The sequence below is a fragment of the Sceloporus occidentalis genome, unplaced genomic scaffold, assembly GCF_023333645.1.
Source record: "Sceloporus occidentalis isolate IW3139 unplaced genomic scaffold, rSceOcc1.0.p SCAF_20, whole genome shotgun sequence".
Lineage (NCBI taxonomy): Eukaryota > Metazoa > Chordata > Lepidosauria > Squamata > Phrynosomatidae > Sceloporus > Sceloporus occidentalis.
Genome location: NW_028317000.1, coordinates 11,305,505 through 11,331,165, shown reverse-complemented (window position 1 = coordinate 11,331,165; position 25,661 = coordinate 11,305,505). Strand labels below are relative to the sequence as shown.

At 44.1% G+C, this 25,661-nt stretch overlaps 2 protein-coding genes across 5 annotated transcripts in view; both read right to left on the bottom strand.

Annotated features, from left to right (window-relative positions):
• GANAB (glucosidase II alpha subunit) overlaps positions 1 to 16,804 on the bottom strand; it is a 32,754-nt gene extending 15,950 nt beyond the window's left edge. For 2 of the 4 annotated variants that reach the window (XR_016272164.1, XM_089483622.1), the window contains exons 1-11: positions 16,723 to 16,804; positions 12,473 to 12,568; positions 12,043 to 12,151; positions 11,361 to 11,488; positions 9,498 to 9,677; positions 8,361 to 8,426; positions 2,741 to 2,840; positions 2,017 to 2,110; positions 1,523 to 1,619; positions 795 to 975; positions 122 to 275 (exon numbers count right to left, since the gene is read on the bottom strand). Coding sequence is in view for 3 of the 4 variants with exons in the window: in XM_089483622.1 (XP_089339748.1) it covers positions 122 to 275; positions 795 to 975; positions 1,523 to 1,619; positions 2,017 to 2,110; positions 2,741 to 2,840; positions 8,361 to 8,426; positions 9,498 to 9,677; positions 11,361 to 11,488; positions 12,043 to 12,151; positions 12,473 to 12,568; positions 16,723 to 16,751 (1,234 nt within the window). In the remaining variant the exon portion in view is untranslated. Of the gene's footprint in view, positions 1 to 121; positions 276 to 794; positions 976 to 1,522; positions 1,620 to 2,016; positions 2,111 to 2,740; positions 2,841 to 8,360; positions 8,427 to 9,497; positions 9,678 to 11,360; positions 11,489 to 12,042; positions 12,152 to 12,472; positions 12,569 to 16,722 lie in introns of those variants that run through there. The other 2 variants (XM_089483623.1, XM_089483624.1) reach the window with 2 other exon arrangements.
• Positions 16,805 to 20,646: 3,842 nt separating this feature from the next.
• INTS5 (integrator complex subunit 5) lies at positions 20,647 to 25,661 on the bottom strand. Its single transcript, XM_089483626.1, has 2 exons — positions 25,525 to 25,661; positions 20,647 to 23,869 (listed from the first exon to the last, which is right to left on the bottom strand). Exons 1-2 carry the CDS (start codon positions 25,620 to 25,622, stop codon positions 21,064 to 21,066), a joined length of 2,904 nt encoding a protein of 967 aa, XP_089339752.1. The 5' UTR covers positions 25,623 to 25,661; the 3' UTR covers positions 20,647 to 21,063.

Here is a 25,661-nt window from a genome sequence, read left to right as displayed (position 1 = left end):
TAATTGTCAGGCTGACATGAATGCAGCAGTAAAACCAGTCTCTTCCCATGCCATTGCCCCAGACACTACTCCCAACCTTTTCAAGAAGCAGTTTACCAGCACCTCTCCTGTCATCACTTGCCTGTGAGAGATGTATATTGTCTGAAGATATCGTTGGGTGATGGTCCAAGCAACAGGAATACATCTATGATCCCACTCTCTGACATCCAGCGGACATCAGTCTGTGGGATCTCACCTCCACCTTGCATATAGTCCAGCATCTTTCCAAAAAGAGTCTGTAAGTGTTTGGAAGAGATTGTGGTCAGTTCAAACAGAACACCAAATTGAAAACCGGCATTACAGAATAAACTTATGACTCACAACTTCCTTCCCCCACATCCTCCACAGCCAGTGTCCTGCTACATTTTCACTTTCACAGCTGACTAGTTTGCCATTCTATCTAAACAGACCTTCTCTGTGGCTCTCAGGCATCTTTCCATGGCCACCTGAGCCTGAGTACACCATGAACTGGTGAAGAAGAAATCCATCCACATTCAACTAGCCAGCAGCGTTTCCGTGCTGGTGTGCAGGAAGATGCCCTCTTTCCTTTCCAGACACCTCAGAAACCATGGGCTGGCAGCGGTGGAATGGAACAATCAGTTCCTTTTTTGCCAGCCTCCTCACCTATCTGCAAGAAATTCTTGGCCATCCCTGGCAACCAAAGGAATAAACACAAAGATGGCACTGTGCCACTGTTTGTGGTTTATGTAAGAATTAAAGGCATTAAATGCTGAAAGATGTTGGAATAACAGTACCTTGCCAGCAGTGTTGGAGGTGATGTCCACCCAGGTCTCTGCAGCATTGAGCCAAAAGATTCCCAGAGTACGTCGGGCATTGTGAGCAAGAAGGACAGGAACAGAACCATAGAGGGCCATGGGGTTGTAAAGTTCATACTGAAATACATCCAGGTTATAGAGGCGGTATGGGTCCCCTTCCCTGTCAAGAATTTGGTGATTAGAAAAGTCACAGAAAAATACACCCAAGAATCCCAAGGAGGGACTAACCACCCAATATTTTTGGTATTGATGCTCCTCCACCAATTCTGTAGTGTCAACACACACACCATGCATCGAAACCCTAACATCCAAACCCTAACGGTGGACACTTGTATATATGCATGGGTGTGTGTATGTTTATGTATGTGCATGGACAGTGGCCCCCTGGGGTTTGGTTCTAGGACCCTGTCCACCCCACCCCACCCCTATGGATACCAAAATCGGTGGATGGCTTAAATCCCATTATATCCAATACCATAGTAAAACGGCAATACCTTATATAAAATGGCAAAATCAAGGTTTGATTGGGGAGATAAAAAAAAATATTTTCAAGTTGTGGATGGTGAAATCCATGGCTGTAGAATCCATGCATACGAAAAGCCAAATATATATTGTGTACACACACACTTTATAACTCCAACGACTTGAACTCCATACGAAAAACAAAAAAACATGCAACCAGGAACTCTATCAACTCTCAAGCTTACTCAGTAGTTCGTAATCGGAGGTTGTCCGCATGTTCTGGAATGCCATACACATTCTCCACGCCCGGCAATGAGAAATCTAGTCCCACTGATGTTGGGCCTGAAAATGAGAAACAGATATAGAAAAGGGTCTGGGAGGAGCCAGGCAGTATTTTGTTGAGGCAATTCACATTAAAATGGCAACACAATTCACATTAAAATGACAACAAACTGTACTGACACTGTTAGAAAAACCACAGTTTCGCAAAACAACAACCAAGTCAGTATTTCAAACCATCATTTGAAGGTGGTCGATAAACTGCACTTTGGCAAACTGTGATTTGGCTGACATTCAAAGCTTTCCACTGTTTGGAACATTCAGGGATTCTCAAGAAGGGGGCAGCCCCACAAACTGTGTCTTGATTATTTAAACAAAAGAAAAACACCTACTCTTGTTGTTTTGGGAATTTACAATGAAATAATTCCATTATTAAAAGCCACATGACATGACTTTTTACCATTAGGCTTGCTGTCTGTGTGGGTCTTGAATGTTTCTTCCCAAGATCCTGGCTCCTCCTCAGCTTCATCTGCCCCATTGGATATTTCATCACCCTGAAAGGATAAAGATGGTTAAGCTTGTTCAGTCACCACTAAATTCTTGGAGATTGGAGTTGAAACCTTAGCTCAGCAACAAAATTGAATGGAGACAACAGATAAACCATGGTCCTATAAAATGCAGATTTTGTCAAATGTTCTGGCTTTTTATTTAAATAGCTGGTTCCCAACAACAAAATGTAGTTTAACCCTTTCTAGCCGAGTGCTTGAACTACTGCTTTTAATAACCTGATATGTGATTTGACTCTCTTTTAAAAAGATAGATCTCTTAGTCTCAGCACTTTAAAGTCAATATCCCTTATTTCAGAAATGGAAAAGGGAAATTTATTAATGGCTTGTTTAAATATCTCTATGAGATATCTAAAGCACACCACACCCAAACTCTGATCTTTGCCTGCTACTTGACCCCTTTCATTTCCTTTAATCCAAGGATGGAAATTTGTTCCTGTGAAGCATTATCAATTGTGGACCAAATTAGCACACAGACAAAAAGTACTGCACTTTACAGTATAGTCAGGCTGTGCAATTCTCTTCCATTTTTACTGTGCCACCTCACTAGTTTGGGACTTCAGAAATTCCAAGGACTAAAGATTCTCCTTGTCCTCCCAATACCAATACACCACTCACCTGGTTGCTTTTCTCTGTAGACTTCTGCTCTACAGACAAAGATGCATCCAAGCCTTCAGTGTCTCCCTCCTCTTGTGACACTGGTTCCTTTGGTGGTTCCCTGGAACAAAAGAGTGGTGAGGAAGGATTAATCCCAGATCTCCCATTTAGACAGATTCAAAACAAAAAGGGATCTAAATTAACCCTCCCACTCTTTGAACCAAACAAAGTGCAGAATCCATTGGTCATTATGAGCAGCACACAGATTTACAGTCCAGCCAGTTAGCAAGGGGAGGGAAAGGCAGGGAGTAGCTATAGGGCAGAGGGTAACACAAGAACAGGCTCTGGTGTCCACCCCACAGTCCTACTGGGCTCTTTGAATTGGTCCTTTTATCCAGAAAATCCTTCCCCTATATAAAACTAATTCATATGAAGGGGAAGCGGGTGTCCAAGTTCTGCCTGTGTTTATCTAAACAAGCAAGTGGAATATGTGGTGCTACCCAAGTTGCTAAACTGGAACTCCCATCATCTGTCATCTATCCTGGCTAAGAATGATATGAGTCAAAGTACAACAGTTGATCAGCCCACCCCTGATCAAATCAGAAGGAAACCCTTCACATGCATATTCTCACAAAGGGAGCAGCTCCTAACTTCTTCCGGATATACAGGATCAAACCATCCAGAGTTTTCCAAACTTCCTCTTCCTCTATCCCTTCATAGACTGATGCCTGAGAGACCCATTGAAAAATCTTCCCATGATTCCAGGTGTATTGGAGACAATATTTCTTTTCTGATTGTCAGGAAAATAGTTAGGCAAGTGGGTATGGGTCTAAGCTGTTCCACTAAACAAACCAAAGAAATTTAGAGCATGTCCCTTTTAATCTATCATTTCTCTTTATTGTGAAAATAAAATGTAACGTTATTCCACACTGAGTGAAGGTTTTGCTCCATTCACACTGGTAATGTTCTGGAGGGTAGCTTTCCCATTTTAACACTGAAGACATCCTTCTTAGCCTAACTGCCCAAAAGTATTTTGGCTAAAGATCAAATCTAGTTTTTTGTACAGATATGGGAATAACCATAGAAAAGCACCCTGAATTCTTTAGAGGAAATGATTTCCTCCACCAGAAATCTGTTTTTAATGCTGTACATTCCTCCCAGCACTCCCAGCTTTAATTAGGATGATAGAGCAGAGTCCCAATCTCATGTCCCCTGATGCTGTTGGACAGCCCTTCCCAGAATCCATAACCACTGGACAAGCTGGTTGGAGCTTTTGAAAGTTGAAGTCCACCAAAATTTGGAGACCCAAGTTTGAGATCTAACATAAAAGGACAGAAGACATGGTGTACCATGTGGGTCAAGAGGGAATCCTAATATGCCACAAATGTTGGCACGCACAGGCTCTGTCCTAGAACTAAGATCCAAAACAAATAGCAGAAATAATCCAGTTTGAGACCACTTTAACTGCCGTGGCTCAATGTTAAGGAATCCTGGGAATTGTAGTTTGTTGTGGCACCAGAGCTCTCTGACAGAGAAGGCTAACTGTTTCATTAAACTACAGAATTTCGTAACACTGATGCAGGGCACTGAAAGCAATCTCAAACTGGATTATTTCTGCTGTGTGTTTTGGACCTAAGATTCTCTAACACAGACAAAAAACCAGATAGCAACAAGCAAGCCATCAGCATGCCCTTCTTGAAATGTACACAAAAGCATATATACCCCATCGACATAAAGCCACTCATTTGGTGCCCCCAAACATTAAACTGGCACTGTGCATAAATGAAATATTAAACAGATGAAATATTAAACATGTTTCCGCAAGCAGAAAAGCATTATTCAGAACAAAAGGTCAAACCGAACTCTGTGAAATTTATACACTTTGGTTTGAAGGACAATATATGGGGATTTACTCCCTATTCTTTCTTTCTTTTGTTTTTTCTTGAGGGCAGAAGAAAGCAGATTGGAAAACTGACTGATATTAAGGTTGGCTTCTTAGGCTTACCACAGCCTGCACTTTGTGGGCATAAATACAAGACTTTTGTGACTAATACACATTCTTAATATCAAGTTGGGGCGAGCACTGTAGATGTTGTTTGACTGCAACTTCCAGCAGCCCTAGCCAGCATGGCAAATAACAAGGAATGCTGGGAATTATAGTCCAACAAAATCTGGAATACACTTCAGCTATGCAGAACTAAGTAGATACTGAACAGGGAATGGTGGCCAGCACTTTTTTAAGTCATTCTTTTCACACTGTGATGTACACAGAAAAGAATTACTCAGCCTGTTAAAGATTTAACAAATGTATACTGTAATGGTTTTTTGTGAGTTTTTCAGGCTATGAGGCCGTGATCTAGAAGAATTTATTCTTGACGTTTCTCCAGCAGCTGTGGCTGGCATCTTCAGAGAATGCTGGCATGGAAGAGAGTGGATGCTGGCTGGGAAAGCCTTCGACTTCACAGCAGACTGTAATCTTGTATGTCTATTCAGAAGTAAATTCACAGAGTGCCTACATTTAATGGTAGCTATACCCAAGTATTCGGGCACTGAAGTATTTTTGTGAACTAGAGAGATATGAAAACATGTAGAGAGTTATGAAACATGTAAATCTGCAAGATTCTTATTTATACATGCCTTGACAGTAACTGTATGGAGTAGGATGCTCACTGCCTATGGGCAAGACATAGCTTAGCACTTGAGTGCAACTCCCAGAGTGCGTCAGCCAGTATGGCCATGGCTAAGTTGCCTGGGGGATTTGGAGCAATGTCATCCAAAATTGCGACTTTCCCAAAATGTGATTTCATGTGTGTAATTCCTTAAATAATACTTGAGTCTGCTTTCTCTCTCCCCCTTTTATGCTGCAGAACATGCCTGGAACTGCTAGATGCAGTTCACACCTCCTTTTCTGTGCACTTTCTTTCCAGGGTTCCTTGCAGAAAAGGTAGCTTGGAGAGATACTAAGATTCCTGAAAATGAAGCTAATTGAATGAAATGTTCCTCCTTTCCCTCATTTCTGCTTGACTGAGAAGCAGGCAAAATAAGCAAGCGCAGGATGCTTGTTGTCAGGTAAGTACAAGTCAACTTTGATTTATGCCAACCCTGTGAATGAGACTCCTCCAAGTGTCTCTATCCTTAAAAGCCCTGCTCGGGTCTTGCAGAGTCAGGTCTATGGCTTTCTTGATTTAATCCATCCACTTATAATGTAGTCTTCCTCTTTTTCTACTTCCCTTAACCTCAGCAAGCATTACTGTCTTTTCTAGCGAGTCTTGTCTTCTGATGATATGTCCAAAGTACAACAGTCTCAGTCCAGTCATCCTGACTTCTAGGGAGAGTTCAGGATTTTGTTCTAGGACTCATTTATTTATCTTTTTAGCAGTCCATGATATGCTGCTATATCTAAAGATACCAGATCCTGTCTGATCTTGGAAACTAACCAGGGTTGGCCCCAGTTAGCAATCTGATGGGAAATTAATACCAGGTGCTATATTTCAGAGGAAGGAACTGGCAAGACTATATCTGAGGATTCCTTGCCCAAGACAACGCTATGAAAGATTCATAGGGTTACCAAAAGATGACAGATGGCTTGAAAGCACATACATACACATACATATACACGACAGATCAAGCTAGGATGGAAAATCTTTTTCTATGGAGAGTCATCTATTTTAAGTAATACTGTATTGTATTTTCTCTTTTACCAATGTAATCCTGCCTCGATCTGCTGGGAGAGGCAGGAAATAATAATAATAATAATAATAATAATAATAATTGTTATTATTATTTTCTTTCTGGCACCCCTTTCTAACCTCTCTTTCTTCTCTTCCCTTGCCCAAGTGATTTCCTCGGACGAAGGACAGAACTCTCTTGCTAGAGCTGATACATTTCCAGGCAGATTCTGAAATTAGGCTGAGGGCCTAATTTCCCAAGTACCCAGATAGTCGTAGTTTTTCAAGTATCCAAACATATTAACACACTATAAATTTTACATCTGTGCTTTTTTAAAATAGAAAAATAATTTGGGTGTACGCTGGCTGATGTGTAAAGAAGCCAGGCTACTCCCCACAAGCAAAATCCAGAAAGTATGTTATTCCCCTTAATGTATCAAATACAATCACTGAAAACATGTCTTCTCCCCTCCCAGTACTCACTTCCCATTGATATCAGCCTTCCCTCAACATTTTCCCTCTCAAATTATTTTCCACTACCTGTTTTAAGTCTGAAGGCTCACTGAAATAAGAAAGCTTGACTATGCAAACTATTTAAGACAACAAAGCACCACAAACAGCAGGATAGGGGAATCTATGGTCCTCCAGAAGCTGCCCCCCTACAATTTCTCCATGCTGATGGAAAAGTATGGGAATTGGAGTCAAACATGGGGATGATCTATAGTGGCAGAACAGCTATATATTATGTAAAAGGTCCCAGACTCAATTCCTGGCATCTCCAAACAGGGCAGCGTTCTCTGATTGTTTAGTATAAGCCAGCTTCCTATATTCTTAACATCTGGAGGGTCACAGGTTCCCCAATCCAATGAATACTGATGGGGCAGTGCGAAAAATCAATGACAATAAACAAGAAAAAGCTAAACATTATGCTTCATTATTCCACTTGGATATAAAAAGGACCAAACTGATATGGTTATGTACTTTTAAGCTGATGCTGACTTATGGTGACCCCCAACCTAGGGTTTTCTTGGCAAGATTTATTTGGAGGTGGTTTGCCATTGCCTTCCTCAAGGGCAGAAAAGGCATGACTTGCCCAGTGTCACCCAGTGTATGTTTGCAAAGCTGCTTTCCATGGTTTAGCAAGATTTGAACCTTGGTCACCTAGAGTCCTAGTCCAACACTAAAACCACTACACTATACTAGTGAATTGTGCCCAGACTGTCTTAACACTGAATTGGGTGTTCCCAGTGCTGGGCCAAAATAAATGCAATTTTGCGAACATACACAGGGTATTTTTCAAAGCAATAGCCATGTTAGTCCCTTGCAGCATTAAAAGGAGGAAGGAAGATAGAGGGGAGGAAAGAAAAAGAAATGTGGAAGCATCTTTTTTTTGACATGATTTTTATCACTCTGTACTGAATCTGAAGAATGCAGTTTATATATCTATGAAGGCTCATGCAAACATATTCTTAAAACTGCTGCCACATTTCTTTTTTCTTCTTCTGCCCTTCCCCTTCAGTTCTTCTTTTTATACACAGGAGAAACTATATGTTTGCAACTTTGCACACATACACAGAAGAGTCATGGAAAACGACTGAATGACCTTGGCCAAGTAACACTCTCTTGGCCTCAGGGGAAGGCAATGACTAATTCCCTCGGAACAAATCTTGCCAAGAAAACCTGTGACAGGTTCACTTTAGGGTGTCTATATGTCAGACGTGACTTGTTGGCACAGCAAACAACAAAGACTTTCAGCAGTTTAAGTCCTGGAATAATAGAGCTAATAGCATCTTGTAGATTTGGTGGGTGAGGACACCTATAACCCTTTAACTCCCAAAACAAAGAAGAGGAAGAATAAAAAGAAAAATAAAACCAATTATTCCCAAGCTACTTAGATGGGCAGGGAAGGGCAGTCACTGTCTAGGCAGCAGGGGAAAGGGTTTGAGAAATGGTAGCAGAAGCTGCAGATTTACCTAGAGAAAAGGTCCTTGATCCTATCCCAAATGCTAACGACCGTGCTACTAACTTTTTCCGAGAAACTGGGGGGGCCGAGCAGGAGGGGGAGGCACAAACCAACAAAAACAGAAAACACAATGAGAGTCAGTGCATGGAATCTCAGATGCCACAAACCCCACTCTGGCCCTGCTCCAGCCCAGCTTTGTGATAACAACTAGTCTAGGAAGTAGGGTAGAAACAATGGTAAGACTGGGTACATTAGCATCCCTTTACCCACCCATGCATAGAAAAAGCCTGCTGCTTTCTCTGCACCAGACTCCAGGAACCTGGTAACCTCCATATATGATATGGTAACCTCCATATCATCTCCAGGGAGCACACCTGTTGACCAGCTGATACTGGTTGTAGTCCAACCCGCTTGGAGGGCACTAGATTGAGGGAGTGTGGCCTATCTTTTCTCCAACACCCACCTGGACAATAAAGTCTAACCATGGGCTCCCAGAGAGAAAAACAAAGGAAGCCTTCACATATCTTACCTTACAAAATTTACACCAAAACGGATTACAATGACCTGTTGGTGAGAGACTGAAACTGAAAACTGGCCCCTTTTGGGAAGACACCCCTTCTAGAATTCAATTGGTGGAGAAGTAGATTGCTGCAGCCAAAGGGTTTCTGTTCAAACCCCTTTCCATAGAGTGGGCATATGTGGAGAGCTTATTTGCTACATTGGTCACTATACTCACAGCAGTAGTCTCTCACAGGAATTAAAAAGGACTGCAGCAAAAGGAAAACATCATCATCACTTCCCAAAAATTACTGACCTCAGCTTATGTATACCGTGGCCTCCTGTACAGGAAGGACAGGGCAGGGCCATAAAAAGAGAAAAGGAATGGAAGTGAATGGAGAAGGAGCATCTCACCCTCTGCCCCTATTTCGCTAAGTCAACCATCTACCTTAAACCTCTGAAAGCCATAATTGCTACTCCAAACAGTCCTATATTTTCCCAACAAGCAGCAGGCTCACATCTTGACTAGTGGAATTCTTTTCCCTGATAAGATCTCTTGCCTTTTCTGATTTCTACTTGAGGAATTCAGCAGTAAGGAAGTCTAAGCTGGAAGAGAAAACTCCTCCCCATAGATTGCCCCCGTACTCACGAGTCCTTCTTCTGGCGCAGGTGCTCAAAGACCAGCAGCCCTCGGGAGTTGACACTCAGCACCAGCTCCCGGCCCTCCAGCAAGTCCATACGGAAGGGTTTGGCAGTCAAAATGAGCTTGTGGCTCTCATCACCCAGGGACAACTCCACACTGTTATCATCACGACCTGTCACAGACAATCTTGGGGATGAGAAAAGGGTATGGGTGGGGGAAAGAACACCACGGCTGAAATCAGTAGACAGTACAAAAAATTTTGAGGACGCAAAGTGTGGGGTGTTGAAGGGGACATCTTCATTGCTACTCTGTCAAAGAGCCAGCCCTACAGGAGAAATTTCAGGGTTCCATGTCACCCATGCCTCCACCTTCCAGTCAACCTAAGGTTTCGGAATTCCTCTAGCCTTTCCTTCAACTAACTAGAATGGCTAATGTAAGGGTGGGGAACTGGACATGCTGGCTGTTGGAGTTTGGGACTCTAATATCATGTAGACAGCTCCAGGTTTCCTAGCCTTAGCTAGAGTTGGAAGAAACCACAAGGGCCACTCAGTCCAATCCCCTGCCATGCAGGAACTCTCAGTCAACGTATACCCAAGAGCATGCATTCATTTGGGACTTCTTAGTTCAGAGGGGAAAACGCCTACACAACTAAGGGAAAACATGAAAAATAAGAATGCATGTCATAGAGTATAGAGCTTCCTTCTGAGCCACTTTGTCCTGCAAATCTAGAACATGAAATTGCCCAATGAAGCTGACAGGTAGTACATTCAAGTCTGGCAAAAAAAGTACCTTTTTGCACATGGCACTAAGTTAATATATGGAACTCAGTATCACAATATTTGGTGATTACCACTAGCATAATGGATTAGACACTTATTAAATAGAAGAGTAGGCAACCTATATTAGCAATGATGGCTCTGTGGACCTGCAGGTTCAATACCCTTATGCCTCTGAATACCAAATTAGGCTGAGTAGATTAGGTGAAGCAAACAGCTTTCTGGAGTTGTCTGGCTGATCACTGTGTAATGGATGCTGAACTAAATAGGACAACTAGTCTAATCTGGCAGCACTCTCCTTACATCAAACCCTCCTGCGCATATGTTGGATTACAACATTCAACATCTGTGAGAATTGTAACTGAACATACCAAGATACTAGGCAGGCTACCTTGTATTCTTCCTTTTCACTCCTGAACAACTGAAGTATTTTTCTGAATCTTTCCAATAATTCTTCTAGTTACAGTGTTTGTCCAGATCTTCCACTGTTGCTGCCTAGCACATTCACATAAGTAGTAGATTGCTTCTGAATGTATTAGCTTATTATGGCTCTTAAAATCGGTGCCTCCTCCACTATAATGAAGCCACCGAGAGACCTCCCCTTCTCCAGGAATTTGAGCCTTTTTAGAGCCTTTTAAACTAGAAAAGGACACAACACCTTGTAGCTGAGCCAAAAATTCCACTTGAATCTTGAATTTTCTGTCATTTACTTGTATGCGCCTGCGCATTAATGTTCAGATGCAGATAATTTTAAAAAACAAAACAAAAATCATCTGCTTTTCTCATCACCTGCACAATTTTAAAAGCCTCTTTATATAAGTTTTAAAAGCCTTCATATGCACTGCCTTATTTTGTTGGCATCACATACCTTGCACATGACATTGTTCAAATTTTAATTGGTCTACAATCCTGGAACCCTGAGTCCTATTCCCTCTCCATCATACTGAACTCCACACGGGAAGGGAAGGCTTCCTAGGAATGTAGTGAAACATCTAGCTCTGGAGAAAAGAGTCTTACCAAACTCCCATACTGCAATACAACCCACTCAAACACTTCTAGATGCATTGGGATCCATGGTCTTCCAGCCACATACCTGGTGGTGGGTGGATCTTGGACTAACACATCGGGTACCTCATAGCGAGGTTTGAGTGGATTCAACTCATTGATTCGGATCCGGGTCATATTCCCTTTCAAGCCATATAGCTCAAGGAGGAGAGGAACCTGGAAGGTGAGGGTGGTCAAGATGAATGTCCTTCAAATGTTAACATTTGTGTAGCTGTCATCACCCTGGTCAGCTGTGCTGGTTGGGGCTGACTGGAGTTTCATTCTGAGAGTCCCTATCAAGGGAACCATATGCTGGCTCCCTTTCTGTTGTCCTTTTGTCATCAGGTAAAAATCTTTTTCAGGTTGGCCTTCAGAATTTAAACTGGGTTGCCACTGAAGAGCATTAACAGGTGGATCAGTGCATAATCTTGGAACAAATCGCATTTTCTCAGCCTCAGAGAAAAACAAAGGCAAACCCCCTCTGAACAAATCTTGCCAAGAAAACCCTGTGATGCCTTAGCATCACCAAGTCAGAAATGATTTGAAAGGCACATAACAACTGCAACTGGGCAATATATCACTTATTTTGTTACCAGTGTGCTTCAACTATTTTAAACCAGTTTTTATATTTTAATTATATTTATCTTTAGTTGACTACTGTTGATTATCTTGAGGATCAATTTTAGGCTGAAAAAGTGAGAAATAAATTTAATAAAAATCATTTAATTTACCTTGTTAATTTCATTGACAAGCTGGATTTTCAAAGAATCTTGGCTGAGTTGCAGTGAGTCCAGTAAAGCCCTGTAAGGAGAACTTCTGGCCTTCACATTCCGCTGGCGTCTGGGGTTCAAGGGAAATTACAGTTAGCCATATCTTCACTGCTATCTTTCCCCATCTTCAGAAAACAACAGCTTGACTAACTCCACACATCATCATCAATTTATATCCTGTCTTCTTCCCACTCTGGGATTCAAGGCAGTTTACACAACTGATACAGATACAATTAAATACTTCACCCACAAGAAGAAAGTATGCTGCTTTAGGACAGAGGAACTTTACCCAGTCCTTCATTACTATCCCAAGGAACTGAGTTAGAGAAATTAACTCCAGCCTATTTTCCCTCAGTTTTCCTCTTCTACAGCCAGGAGACCCACAACTTACTTGCAAAAGGCACTCTGGTCACAAGTCTTGAAGTTGCTTCTGTCCACAGCAGAGATGACTGTCAGGAAAAGAGTGAGCCAAACAGCAGTGGCCAACCTGGGAATAGTGGGAATGAAGACATTTCAGACAATATATGAGTTCATGGATTATACTACTGCATGATGTTGCAAAGGCTGCTGACCAAAAGAAAAGGCCAGGCAGATTTAGAGGTAGCAGCCAAGCAGAGCTAATAATCATGTAATTCCCGCTGTATGGAAGCAACCAAAGACAGCACCAGTTGTGAGTATCAAGAAGAGTCTAGCTATCTAGAAACTGGGCTAAGAGGTCATTTTGTTCATTCCAACAAACAATTTTCATATTCTTTCAAAACAAACAGCCCAATTGGAGCTGGAAATGAACCAATAGCCAGTAAAGCTGTTTCAACAAAGGTACCAAATGATATGTAACTAAGGGATATGTCATCATAGACAGATGTGACTTCTCCAAAATGGACACAGCCGACACACTAGTCTGAAATATGCAAATAAACTCCTGGCCATTACTGAAACCTGGACATCCGAGATAAGGGCCAAGTCTAGAAGTACATTCAAATTATGAACCTGAGATTTCAGGAAGAATGTAACCAATATAGGTTAAACCTCTATCCCATGATCTGCCTTTGGACTGACCAGGAACACCACTTTCTTGTCTGGATTAAATTTCAATTTGTTTACCCTTATGCAGTCTGTTACCAACAGTAGACACCAGTTTAGTACCAAATCAACTCCTTTGGAGTTAGAGGGAAATGAGAGACCATCAGCATACCTATAAATAAATACATGCAGGATTACAGGCCCAACTATGGGATCCACATCCAAAACTGCACCCAAAAACGACCACTCTCTCTCAAATTCATTTGCAATATGATTCATAAACAGTTAGAAGAGATCACAAGGGTCATCCTCTCAAACGCTCTGCCATGCAGGAATGCACAATTAAACCACACCTGACAGATGGTCATCCAGCCTTTGTTTAAAAGCCTCCAAAGGGGATTTCACCATATTCCAAGGCAGTGTGTTCACGAATCGATGGTTTCCTTCCAGAACACCTACTGTCGCCACTACAGCGATAAAAGCTGGGCAAAAATCAGAGCGATTCAGGAATGTTTCACAATTAATGCAGTTAGACACCACTTCACCAGTTACGGCTCCATCCTATGCAACCCTAAGATGTGTAATTTGTTGTGGCACAAGGGCTCTCTGACAGAGAAGGCTAAATATTTCACAAAATTACAAATCTTGGAATTCCACAGCATTGAGCCATTGTAGTTAAAGTGGTATTAAATGGCATTAATTCTGCAGTGCAGGTGCAGCCCAAGTTTGAGATCCTTTCCAGACCCAGCTAGACATAGCATGCATCAAACGTGAGACATGGGACATGAAAAACATGTATTTGGTCACTGAAGTATGTCTCTTTCCTAAGCTGTGGCAACAAATCAGCAAGGGTTTCACAACCAAAAGGCTCTGTGCACCTTCTAAATGAGATTGTGAACATTTCTTATATAAGGTAACTTGTAGGATTTGTATATGCAGAATATCCCAGTTTATAGCTCTTTTACACAATATGGAAATGTTACCACTTTGGACCACAGCTTCCAGAATCCTCCAGCCATAACTGATTAAAAAAACCCCACAGCTTTTCCAGGTTGTACTCTTTGCATGCCAAGGATATTCCAATACACACTCCATGCCAATACTGTTGCATAGGAAGGGAGCAAAGAGCAGACATCTCTTCAACTACCAGTACAAAGGTCAGCTCTAATTCTGCCTAGGCTGCAATAAGGTATCTAAGCACATTGCAGGAACCATGCAGCAATGGCAAGGACAGCCCATCGAAGACCTCTCCACAAGTGAGAGGTCTTCGATGGGCCGTCCTTGCCATTGCTGGATATAACCAGGTTATAAAATTCCAATGATGGACATGAAATCCTTCCCTTCTTTTGTAGTCCATGTCTTTCAAAATACAACCTACAAGTTCCTTGGAACAGGGAACTATCTTTTTTTACCATTTTATATATCTCTGTGTGAGAGAGAGAATGAGAGAAAGAGACAGGCCAGACCGAGTATAGAAAGAGTTAGGTAGAGGGTTAGGTTTATTAGAGAGGTATTAGTTTGTAGTAGAAGGTAGGAGTCAGTGAAGAAAGAGTCGATAGATGATAGGGATAAGTAAGGTTAGAAAGAATAGGTTAAGATGAGAATTTAGAGAATAGGAGGTAGAAAGAATAGTAAGGAGTGAGGAAGAAGGAGAAGGGAGAGGAATAGAGGGGAGGAAGGGAAAGTTGGAGAAGGAAAGGAAAAAGAAAGTCAAAGGATAGAAGTTAAAGTTTTAAGAATGATGTGATGTATGTGATGAAATCTGAATGATTTGTATTTGTCTGACTGATTTATGTTAATGTGTATGATGGATTGTTTGGAATATTCAATAATAAACCATTAAAAGAAAGAAAGAGAGAAGCCAAATGGTTGGGAACCTGTCATGTCCCACATACCTTTGGATTCCCAATTCCCAGTTGGTTAACTAACGGTGATACTGGCTAAGGTTGATGGAGATTGCCGTTGCATGGTCTTCCCAGCTCCCACACAGGAACAGAAGGAAGAGCAACGGCAAGAGCAAGAGAAATCATTGCTAACATGCCATGCTCCCATTTCAAGAACCACAAACCTGGGGAGGATTTCAAGGGGTTTATAGAAATTATCTGTGGATCAGCACACATAACTACGCAAGCACAGCATGAAACCTAAAGCAACTAAAACCCACAGGATCTAAGAACTGCATCTTTCGCTTTCAGACAAAACATCGCTAGCACTCATAAATGTAAGCACTATTTTAATACATTATTATAGTGTTCAGGAACATTCAATAGTTAAAAACATAAAGAAGTCAGCGCTGAACTTTGTAGCAACTGCAGATTGTACAGAGCGCAGCAGAGACGGAGTGAAGGGCTGCAGCCTCGTTTCTGAATCACAGATCAACCATGGCTCTTCTTAGGAGATGGGAAGATGGTGAAGAAAAGGAGGGGAAGCCCTGGATCATGGGGCTGCACCCACACTGTAAAAATAATCCAGTTTGATACCACTTTCATAGAAATCATGGAGCTGGAAGAGTAAGGCGACCCTAAGGGCCTGGGTTTTATTTGTCAAGATTTCTCCAGAGGAGATTTTGCTATGGCTGTCCCTGAGGCTGAGAGAGTGTGCCTTGTGTGCCTTCCTTTCCCACTGAAGGTGACCCTAAGACTTGGGTTTTTCTTGCCATCCAGTGCAACCCCATTCTTCCACGCAGGAACTCACAATCCAAGCACTCCCAAGAGATGACCAACCAGCCTCTGTTTAAAAGCCTGTAAAGTAGGAGACTCCAATACATCCCCAGGCAGTATCTTCCACGGTCAAATAGCTCTGACTGTCAGGCAGTTCCTCCTAATGTTGAGGTGGAATCTCTCTTCCTGGAGCTTGCATCCATTGTTCCGGGTCCTGTTCTCTGGAGCAGCAGAAAACAAGCTTGCTCCCTCCTCAATATGACACCCCTTCAAATACTTAAACAGGGCTATCATATCCCCTCTTAACCTTCTCTTCTCCAGGCTGAACACCCCCAGTTCCCTGAGTCTCTCCTCATAGGGCTTGATGGTTTCTAGACTTGTCACCATTTTGGCCACCCTCCTCTGGACACATCCAGCTTCTCAATATCCTTTTGTGAATTGCGGTGCCCAGAACTGGACACAAGGCCTGACCAAAGCAGAACAGAGTGGCACTGTTACTCCCATTGATCTAGACACTACATTTCCACTGATGCAGCCTAGAACCACAACGACGACAATCACTGGTGCCACAACCAACTGCAGTTCCCAGAATTCCACAGCATGGAACCACGTCAGCTAAAATGGCGTCAAACCGGATTCTTTCTGAGGCGTGGATGCAGCCTCGTGGAAAAGTCTGAGAAGAGGCTGGTGAATCCAGAAACGCAGGCCGCATCCACACTGGAAAAATAAACCGGTTTGGTACCGCTTTAAACTTGCTGTCTGACTCGAGGCTATGGAATTCTGGGAGTTGGAGTTTGTTGTGGGGCCCGGAGCGGAAGGAAAGGCGGCGCTAGAGAGGAAGAAGCCACCGCGAACGCCGAGTTGGGGACGCGGAGGGCGAAGGGAGGAGAGCTGGGGCTGAGGGGATAGGCGGCGGGCCCGCATTCCGCCTTAACGGCCCCGCTCCCTTTCGCCTCACCTCCTCACAGAAGCCGCAGACGCCGCCATCTTGGGTCCTCACTAGCCACGCCCCCCGCCCTTAGCCCAGACAGAGGCCTCTCATTGGTTTCTGCTACAAAGGCCCGCCCTCGCTTCCCGACGCCGCCATCTTGGGCCTTCACTGGCCCCGCCCACTCAAAGATCTCATTGGCTCCTGCTAGAAAAGCCCGCCCTCGGCTTCTCAACATCTCTTCACAGGAGCCGCCGCCATTTTGGTTCTTCACTGGCCCCGCCCACTCAAAGATCTCATTGGCTCCTGCTAAGAAAACCTCGTTCAGACTTCTCCTCAGAGAAGCAGCCACCGCCGCCATTTTGGACCTTCATTGGCCCCGCCCCAAACGAGGGATCCTATTGGCTTCCGCTGGAAAGGCCCGCCCTCAGCTTCTCCTCACAGGGTTTTGATTGGCTGTTGCTGGAAAGGCCCGCTCTTCCGCTTCTTGACTCTCTCAGTGAGACCTTAAAGGCGGAAAAGGCCTGTTGTGGGTCTGACTGAGGCGGAGAGCGGCTCTGAGGGGAAAGGCGGGCTTGTTCTGAGGAGAAGTGAAAGAGCGCCGCCTCGCAGCCTCCCTCAAGGGACTCAAAGCAGCTTACAGTTACAAAGCACAGCGCCATGAAAAGATACGAAAGTGGCCATTCCAATAGAATTAAACTATTAGTGTTAAAACTCCACCAAATGCCTCTGAGGAAGTCTAGGAAAGGTCCTGTTGCCAACTGCTTTCTTTCAGTGACTCTCAAAGGGGCTCCAAGATCTCTTTACATACTGATTTTACAGACTATTATTACATTTGAATAATAATAATAATAATAATATCCATCTGAGGAAGTAGACTGAAGTCTAGGAAAACTGCTACCAATTTCTTTCTTTCATTGAATCTTAAAGGGGCTACAAGATCTCTCTACATGCTATTTAGAGAGGATTTGTAATTTGAATTGACAATGGTGCATATATATATATATATATGTCTGGGTCTGGTTTCCACTCCACTAAATCCATCTGAGGAAGTAGACTGAAGTCTACAAAAGCTCCTGCTGTCAATTTCTTTCAGTGAGTCTCAAAGGGGCTCCAAGATTTCAATACGTACTGATTCTACAGAATAACACGGCTATATCTTCAAAGACATGTGTCTGTCCCTGGTCTCCACTCCACCAAATGCATCTGAGGAAGCAGAGTGAAGTTTAGGAAAGCTCAAGCTGGCAACTTATTTATTTCAGTTAGTCTCATGGGTGCTACAAGATCTCTCTACGGACTGATTCTACAGAATGACACAGCTATGTCTCTGTTAAAACTGATCACTTGTTAGGTCGGCAGTCCAGGCCTGGGGCTGCAGTATTGGGTTAAAAGCAAAAGGAAGGAAATCATTCAGGTAGACCAGAAAGTAAGAGAGAAAGCAAGACATTTATTATAGCAAAGGCTTTTATTGAAATCGTTCAAGAATTCCCATTCCTTGGATCAGACATTGATCAAGAACGGAGAGTGCAGTCAAGAAATAAGACTAGGAATGGGAAGGGCACCTGTGAAAGAGCTAGACAAGTGTAAAGATACACAACAGAGCACCAAAATGAGTATTGTCCAAGCCAATGTATTCCTCATTGCCATGGATGGATGGGAGAGCTGGACTGTGAAGGAAACAGATAAGAGAAATGAATTCATTTGAGATGCAGTGCTGGAGAAGACTGCTGAGGAGGAGACCATGGACAGCCAAAAAGACAAATGAGTCCTAGAACAGCTCATCAAATGGGAAGGGCAGCTGTGACAGAACTGTACAAAATCCTAAAGTCTAAAGATATACAACTGAACTCTAAAGATGGAATCATCCAAGGCATTGTATTCCCCATCGCCACGTATGAATGTGAGAGCAGGACAGCGAAGAAAGCAGACAGGAAGGAAATTAACCTCAGAGTACACTGCACAGAGCTTTGCAGTTCTTCTTGTCTCCTGCATGTTGAATCCTGATTTTACATGTCCAATGAATTCATTTGAGATGTGCTCAAAAAGAATGCTGAGGATACCATGCACAGTCAAAAAGACAAACAACTGAACTCTCTGGAAGCCAAAATGACTACACTGAGCCTGCCATACTTTAGTCACATTATGAGAATCATAGAGTTGGAAGAGATCACAAAGGCCTTCCAGTCCAACCCCATTCTGCCATGCAGGAACTCTCAATCAAAGCATCCCTGACAGATGGCCATCCAGCCTCAGTTTAAAGACTTCCAAAGGAGGAGACTCCACCACACTACAAAGTCTTCCACTGTCAAATAAGTCTCACTCTCAGGAAGTACCTCCTAATGTTGAGGTGGAATCTCTTTTCCTCCAGTTTGAATCCACTGTTCCAGGTCTTATTCTCTGGAGCAACAGAAAACAAGCTCACTCCATCCTCGATATGACACATCTTCACATATTTAAACAGGGCTGTCATATCACCTCTTAACCTTCCCTCCTCCAGGCTAAACATCCCCAGCTCCCTAAGTCGTTCTGCATAGGGCATGGTTTCCAGGCCCTTCACCATTTTAGTCGCCCTCCTTTGGACATGCTCGTTTCTCAACATCTTATGAGAAGGCAGGACTCACTGGAGAAAACAATAATGCCAGGAAAAGTTAATGGTAGTAGAGAGAGAGGAAGACTGCACACCAAATGGATGGGCTCAAATCAGGCAGATAATGGGCCTGAGCCTGCAGGACCTGAGCAGAGAGGTAGCAGATAGACAGACTTGGAGACGTCTCATTCACAGGATCAGACGACTTGAAGGTAGCTAGCTACAAAGCGTTTCTGATCGACAGCTAACTTCAGGTTCCTGAACAGGTATTCAGAATTTCAGTCATATCTATATGGACCCGTCCCTGTTGTGCACCACAAGTCTGAGGGAAATAGTGTGGCTTTTGATGCAGTGGCCTATAATTTGCAAATGCTTATGGCAACAAATTGTGTTCACCTTTTAAGAATCTTGGGCTGCACCCACACTAGAGAAATAGCCCGGTTTGGCACCGCTTTAACTGCCCTGGCTCAAGGCTGTGGAATTCTGGGAGTTGGAATTTGTTGTGGGGCCCAGAGTGGAGCAGAGGGCTCCGCTCTGGGCTCACAACAAACTCCACAGCCTTGAGCCAAGAAAAGAGTTAAAGCGGTGCCAAACTGAGTTATTTCTCTAGTGTGGATGCAGCCTTGGTTGTTTTTGCTGCCACAGAGTAACACAACTGCATGGGAAGTGTATTTACAAAGCAAAAGAGGGCTATTGTACTGCTAGTGCATGGCAGGTGATTCCCCCACTGCATACACATTACAGTCAGCCCTCCTTGTCCACAGATTCTTTATCCACGGATTCAAGCATACACTGCTTGAAAACATTCCAAACATGTACACATTCCTAATAGCAAACCTTGATTTTGGCATTCTGTATAAGGGGAAACCATTTTACAATGACACTGTATTAAATGGGACTTGAGCAGCCACAGATTTTCTTGTCCATGGGAGATCCTGGAACCAAACCCCTGCGGATAACAAGGGTCCACTCTATTCAGGTATGGGATTTATAGCCTGCCTTTTTCCCAAACTGGGAATCAAGGCAGCTTACAACAATTTAAAAATGTAAAAAACAATTTAAAAATTTGACCAGGCTGGGAAAACACAGATAGCTTGTGAACTATGAGCAGCTGATGTCCCAGTAACAGTGCGATGAGTAGGGAAAACTTGAGATTAGACTGGCTGCATCTGTATCCCCAACAGTGAAACTAAGGTACATAACAAGGAATGCTAGTAGGAGGTAATGATCAGCTTAGGTCCACTTTTAATGAAATTGGTGACCACCCTCTTTGTTCAGAGGCAGAACTAGCTGGCAGACTTACCTTATTAAAGTATTTTCGGCATGGATAGTGATAAATAAATAATGCACACCGTGTGCAAATGAAGCTATTTTAAGAAAGGTTTGGATTTATTGAAAACATTCAGTATGGAGTATACGTTCATCTGGTGGCTTGCCAACTTGCAAGATATTGCATTTTTTCTTAAAAGCTAAACCAATCTCATTGCTCATTACCGTATTTATTTTATGCTATTTTCCATCATTTTCAACCCTACTTCAAAGAGCCTTTCATATACAGTACTGAACTGCAGACACCATTTGGGGTTATATTTCAACAAGAGAACATATGTTAGCAAATAAGGGCCACAGGGACCACCTGCAAGCCCTCCCCCCCATCTCTGCATCACTCCTTTTTGGGGCAAACCTGAATAAATGTCATAGTGTAAACAAACCAGAAGTTTTAAAAATGCATTAACATCAGTAGAAAAGAGCCAATTCTTATGGGTGGAACTGTAAGGAAGCACTTAGGTATGGAATCGACCTGAAAGAAGTCCGAGACGATCAATGTTCTTATGAAGGACGCTGTGTAAAACACAAAGGTATTTGCCAACATCAGTATCTCTGGAAAAGTCTCGGAAGAAGAGCCCAGTGCTGGCATCAAAGGTGAACTTCTGTGGCAAGGGGCTGTTGTCATGCACGTAGTCCCAGACACTGAGCAGTAAGAGGTGGACTTCAAAAGGGGCCAGTTGGTCAAAGATTTCATGCATGTTACTAAGAACAGTTGGGAGGAGGTGACCTTCCCCCATGCAAGCCACTAGGTCACAAGAGGCCTGCAAATGCCAGGGGGAGCTGGTGGTGTCATTCTCTCGTGAGGCTTCCCAGTGTGCCATGAGAGTTGCCATAAGGCCACGGAGCAGCACTGAGCAATAGCACAAGGCTGGCCGTCCAGCTGCCACCAGATGCAGCAGTTGGAAGAGGAGGGGATTGTCTCGAAAAGACCGCCCAATTTGAATGTCCCGCTCCACCGTGTTGCGTGTGTGCTCCTCAGGAGGCCACGCCAGCTCACTATTGGTGACATCTGGGCAGATGGTCTCCACGAGGACGACTGCCACAGTCTTTGCTGCCTCTGGATTTACAGCAACATGCTGGGCAGGCTCTTTGCTGTAGCGCCCCACTCCACAACACTGCAGCAATAAGCCAACAAAGGTCTGAATGTTGTAGGAAATCTCCTCCAGTTCTCGGTGGTGGGAGGTGTGGGGTGGCTTTAAGCCCCGGCCAATCACCCCAGCATGGAACACTGACCACACACTGCCTGAGAAGTTCACTGCCGTCATAAAGCGCCGGTTAATGTCCAGTAGAGAGAGTTTGGCTCCTTCCAGAATGTTATCATTCACAACAGAAGGAGGCTCAGACACTCCCCCAAAAAGCTCAGCTTTACTGAGATGGAGGGCTCCTTCCACCAAGTACTGGAGGATAGCCTTGCTGGCAGTGAGCGATGCTCCACTCAGGCAGCAAAGAAGGCGGCTTCCATAGCTGATGCCTGTGGGACACTTGCAATGCAGTACCAGGAAGAAGTGGTGCACAGCGGAACGGATGAGGAAGAGAAGGTGAGCTGGCCTGATTGCCTTTGGCATGGGGCAGACAGAAAGAAGCAAAGAGGCCGCCTGAGCAACCTCAGGATTGTGGTGCAACAGGAGCTGGCCAAAGTCATAAATATGCGAGGAGACAGCCTGGCCCAGTTGATGGCTCATAGAGGCAGGACCTTCTCCTTCCCACTGTATGATCATTGCCAGGTTTTGGAACAGCTGGGCTGTGTGCTGCTCAGAGAGGCCCCCAGCATGAATCTGGCAGACACATTTCTTGACTGTGGCAGGCAGGAGGTCACTCATGCAAGAACCAAGTACAGCATAGAGCTGTGTGGCTAAGCTCAGCTCTTCTTGCCCTTTAGCCAGAGTCAGGAGATAGAAGAGGGCCTCACTAGCACAGCTTGGGGTGCAGTAAACAGAAAGGAGGACAAGCAGCTGGTGCTGCCACAGAAACCGCTTCCGTTCCAGTCGCAGTGTCTCTATACAAAGCTCCTGCACATGGCCCTTGAGCTCATCCAAAAAAGGCACAATGCGGGGAGGAGCTTCAGCCAAGCTGGCTGAACCCCGGTTATACACCAGCTTCTGAAGGTTAAGAAGGAGGAGCTGAATGATGCGATCGCAAGCCTCCCGTACGCTATCGTGAACAGCCAAGCATGGGGTAGTGATGACAGATGCTGGCATAGCTGTGTTGATAAGGAACTGCAGGGTCCGGTAGGCACCTTCAGAAGTCTGGCAGATGAGATGCACCACAATGCTGACCATGTTTTCCAGATCTTCCCGAGGCAGCAAAGCAAAATGCTGGTGCAGTTGGTTGAGGACGCCTGGCTTGAGGGAATCCACCAGCTCAACTGAGATAGTGCCCAGCAGAGTAGGGGACATGACAGCCAACTGCAACAAAAAGGGCACAGTAGCCTTCTGTTGCTGGTCCCACGTGGGACCCAGGCTCCCATGAAACATCCTGAGCAACTCTTGCTTGATGCTCTCTGAGTGACGAGAGGCTAGATGGCCCAGGATGCCCACCACCGAGGCAATCTTGGGCACTCTCTTATCAGTGGCTGTGGCACTAGGGAAAAGGAGGAGATCGGCTGAAGCCGTTCCATGCATGCAGAAGTCCTTTAGCCCACAGGAAAGCACACGGTTGATGATTGTATTGGGGAAGGAAGAGCCAATGTGGGCCACCACCCAGTCAAAGTGAGGTGAGTGCTGGACAGAGGTATCCAAGAGGGCATCTACACAGGCATCTGGACAGGTGCTGATCATCGAGGAGAGGCACTGGGTGTAGATCTCCATCAGTGTCCGTGTGGCTTTGCAAGACATCCAGAGTTGCAGCAGTTCATTAAGGCTGCTGGCATGGGGCACGCCATGCCGGCCAGCATACTTACTACTCAGCTGCCCCATCAGATCAATGGACCAGGCTGAGACCAAGGCTGCCCATGCCTTGGGGTTCATGTGGATAAAGTCAGACAGCACAGCTTGGATCTCTTGTACCACATCATCCAGGTTGGGACCCTGGGAACGGATAGAGCCCATGCCACTTTCACTGCTTTCCAGTTCCAGCAAGTAGGTGCATACGTACTCATCAAAGACCCCCCGTAGGTGGTCCAGGACCGCGCTGCGGGCAGGTGGCAGGCTGCGCAGCAGCAAAATGCCGCACCGGGCATGTTCTTTAATGGTGAGCTTGTTGCCATGCACAGGGTCTATGCCACTAAGGAAGGCCTTGATCTCCTGGGCAAGTTCTTGGGAACTGTAGGAAGAAAAATGAAACACATCATCAGTCTTAAGTCAGTGGGACTCTGAGGAGAGAGCCGAAAGAAAGGAAAAAGTCAACACCTAGTCAATTTTCTTTGTCATTCTGTCACAAGAAATCTTCCCTTTCAAGGAATCCGTTAAGATTTATATCCAATTTATCTTCCAATGAACTCAATGTGATTTATATCTTTATAGCCAAGTTATCTTCCAATGAACTCAAAATGATATATATCTTCCCAGCAACCCTGTGAGGTAGGTCTGTGTGCTAGCACCCAAGATCACTCAGTCAGTTTCACAGCTGAGTGGGGACTTGAACTCGGATATCCCACTTCCCAGATAACACTGCATTCTAATAATATATATTTAGAATTCATTCTAGTGCTCAGAAGATGTTTTTCCTCCATTCTGTTTTGTGTCTTACATAGGATCTGCACATTCTAATTACTAGAGTAGGTTCTTCCTATCACTAGAATACTAGAATAAATTCATGTTCGCTGGATAACTCCAGCAGCTTCTTTGCCCAAGCATGCCATAACAAACATAATCACAAATTTGTTCACAAATTAAGAGTTCTACTATAAGTTGTCTCCAAGGTTTTACTTCATGATCATCTTTAGACTGAAGCAGAGCTTATCACCGAAGTCCCAGCGAAGTCCCCTCCCCTCTTAAAAATTACCGTATTCCAGAACTCACAGTTCACCCTGCGAAAAGTGGTTCCTTCTAACAGTTTTTGTCTTACTACCCCTGTTCTAGTAAGAAAACCAACCTTTTCATTGTGCTAATCTTTCTATTTAAAAACTATATACAGCAGGGCCTTGTTATCTGCTGCGGTTTGGTTCCAGGATCCCCATCCTCCGTGAATAACAAAATCTGTGGATGCTCAAGCCCCATTAAATATAATGGCAGAGCAAAATGGTGTCCCTGATATAAAATGGCAAACTCAAGGCTTGCTATTTGGCATTTATACTTTTTTGGAATACTTTCAAGCCTGGAAATCCATGGATAAAAAAAATCAGTGGATAAGGAGGACCAACTGTGTGTGTGTGTGTATACACACATGCGAGCATAAACATATATATATATATATACACACACACAGATATCTATACACACACACACATATATAGACATACCTATACATACACACAAACATATATACACATACACATCTACACACACACATATATATATACATATCTATGTGCACACATAGATATAAATATATATACATACACAGATATATATACACACATATCTACATATATATGCACACACATATATAGACATACCTATATGTGTATATATATACACACACACACACACACACACACACAATCTCTATATGTACACACACACATATATATGGCTATATATATGCATACACAGAGACACACACACACCCATTAATGGCAACATAGGGAGCTCTGGTGGCACAACAAACTACACTCCCCAGAATTCCACGGCCTCCAGCCATGGCAGTTCAAGTGGTGTCAAACCGAATCGTCTCTGGAGTGCGGACGCAGCCATAATTGATGTAACGCTAACGATTACAACCCCATTTCAATGCCCCCCAAGAGGCAACCTGCCATTACAGAGGGAGGGAAAGAATTCCCAGCGACTGGTCTGGACAGGCTGGGGACCCAGTGGTACCTGAGCGACGCGGGGCCGGCCACTGGCCTGGGGCTGGAGGAGGAGGAGGAGGGCCCCGCAGGTCCCACCGCCGCCGGGGGGTCACACAGGGCCGACATGGAGGCCTGTGAGGAGGCCTGGCCAAAGACAAAAGCCCC

Coding starts and splice junctions, on each gene's coding strand:
- INTS5 (XM_089483626.1), bottom strand. CDS start 25,622: ATGTCGGCCCTGTGTGACCCCCCGGCGGCGGTGGGACCTGCGGGGCCC. Junction 23,870..25,524: donor GCCGGCCCCGCGTCGCTCAG/GTACCACTGGGT, acceptor TTCTTCCTACAG/TTCCCAAGAACTTGCCCAGG.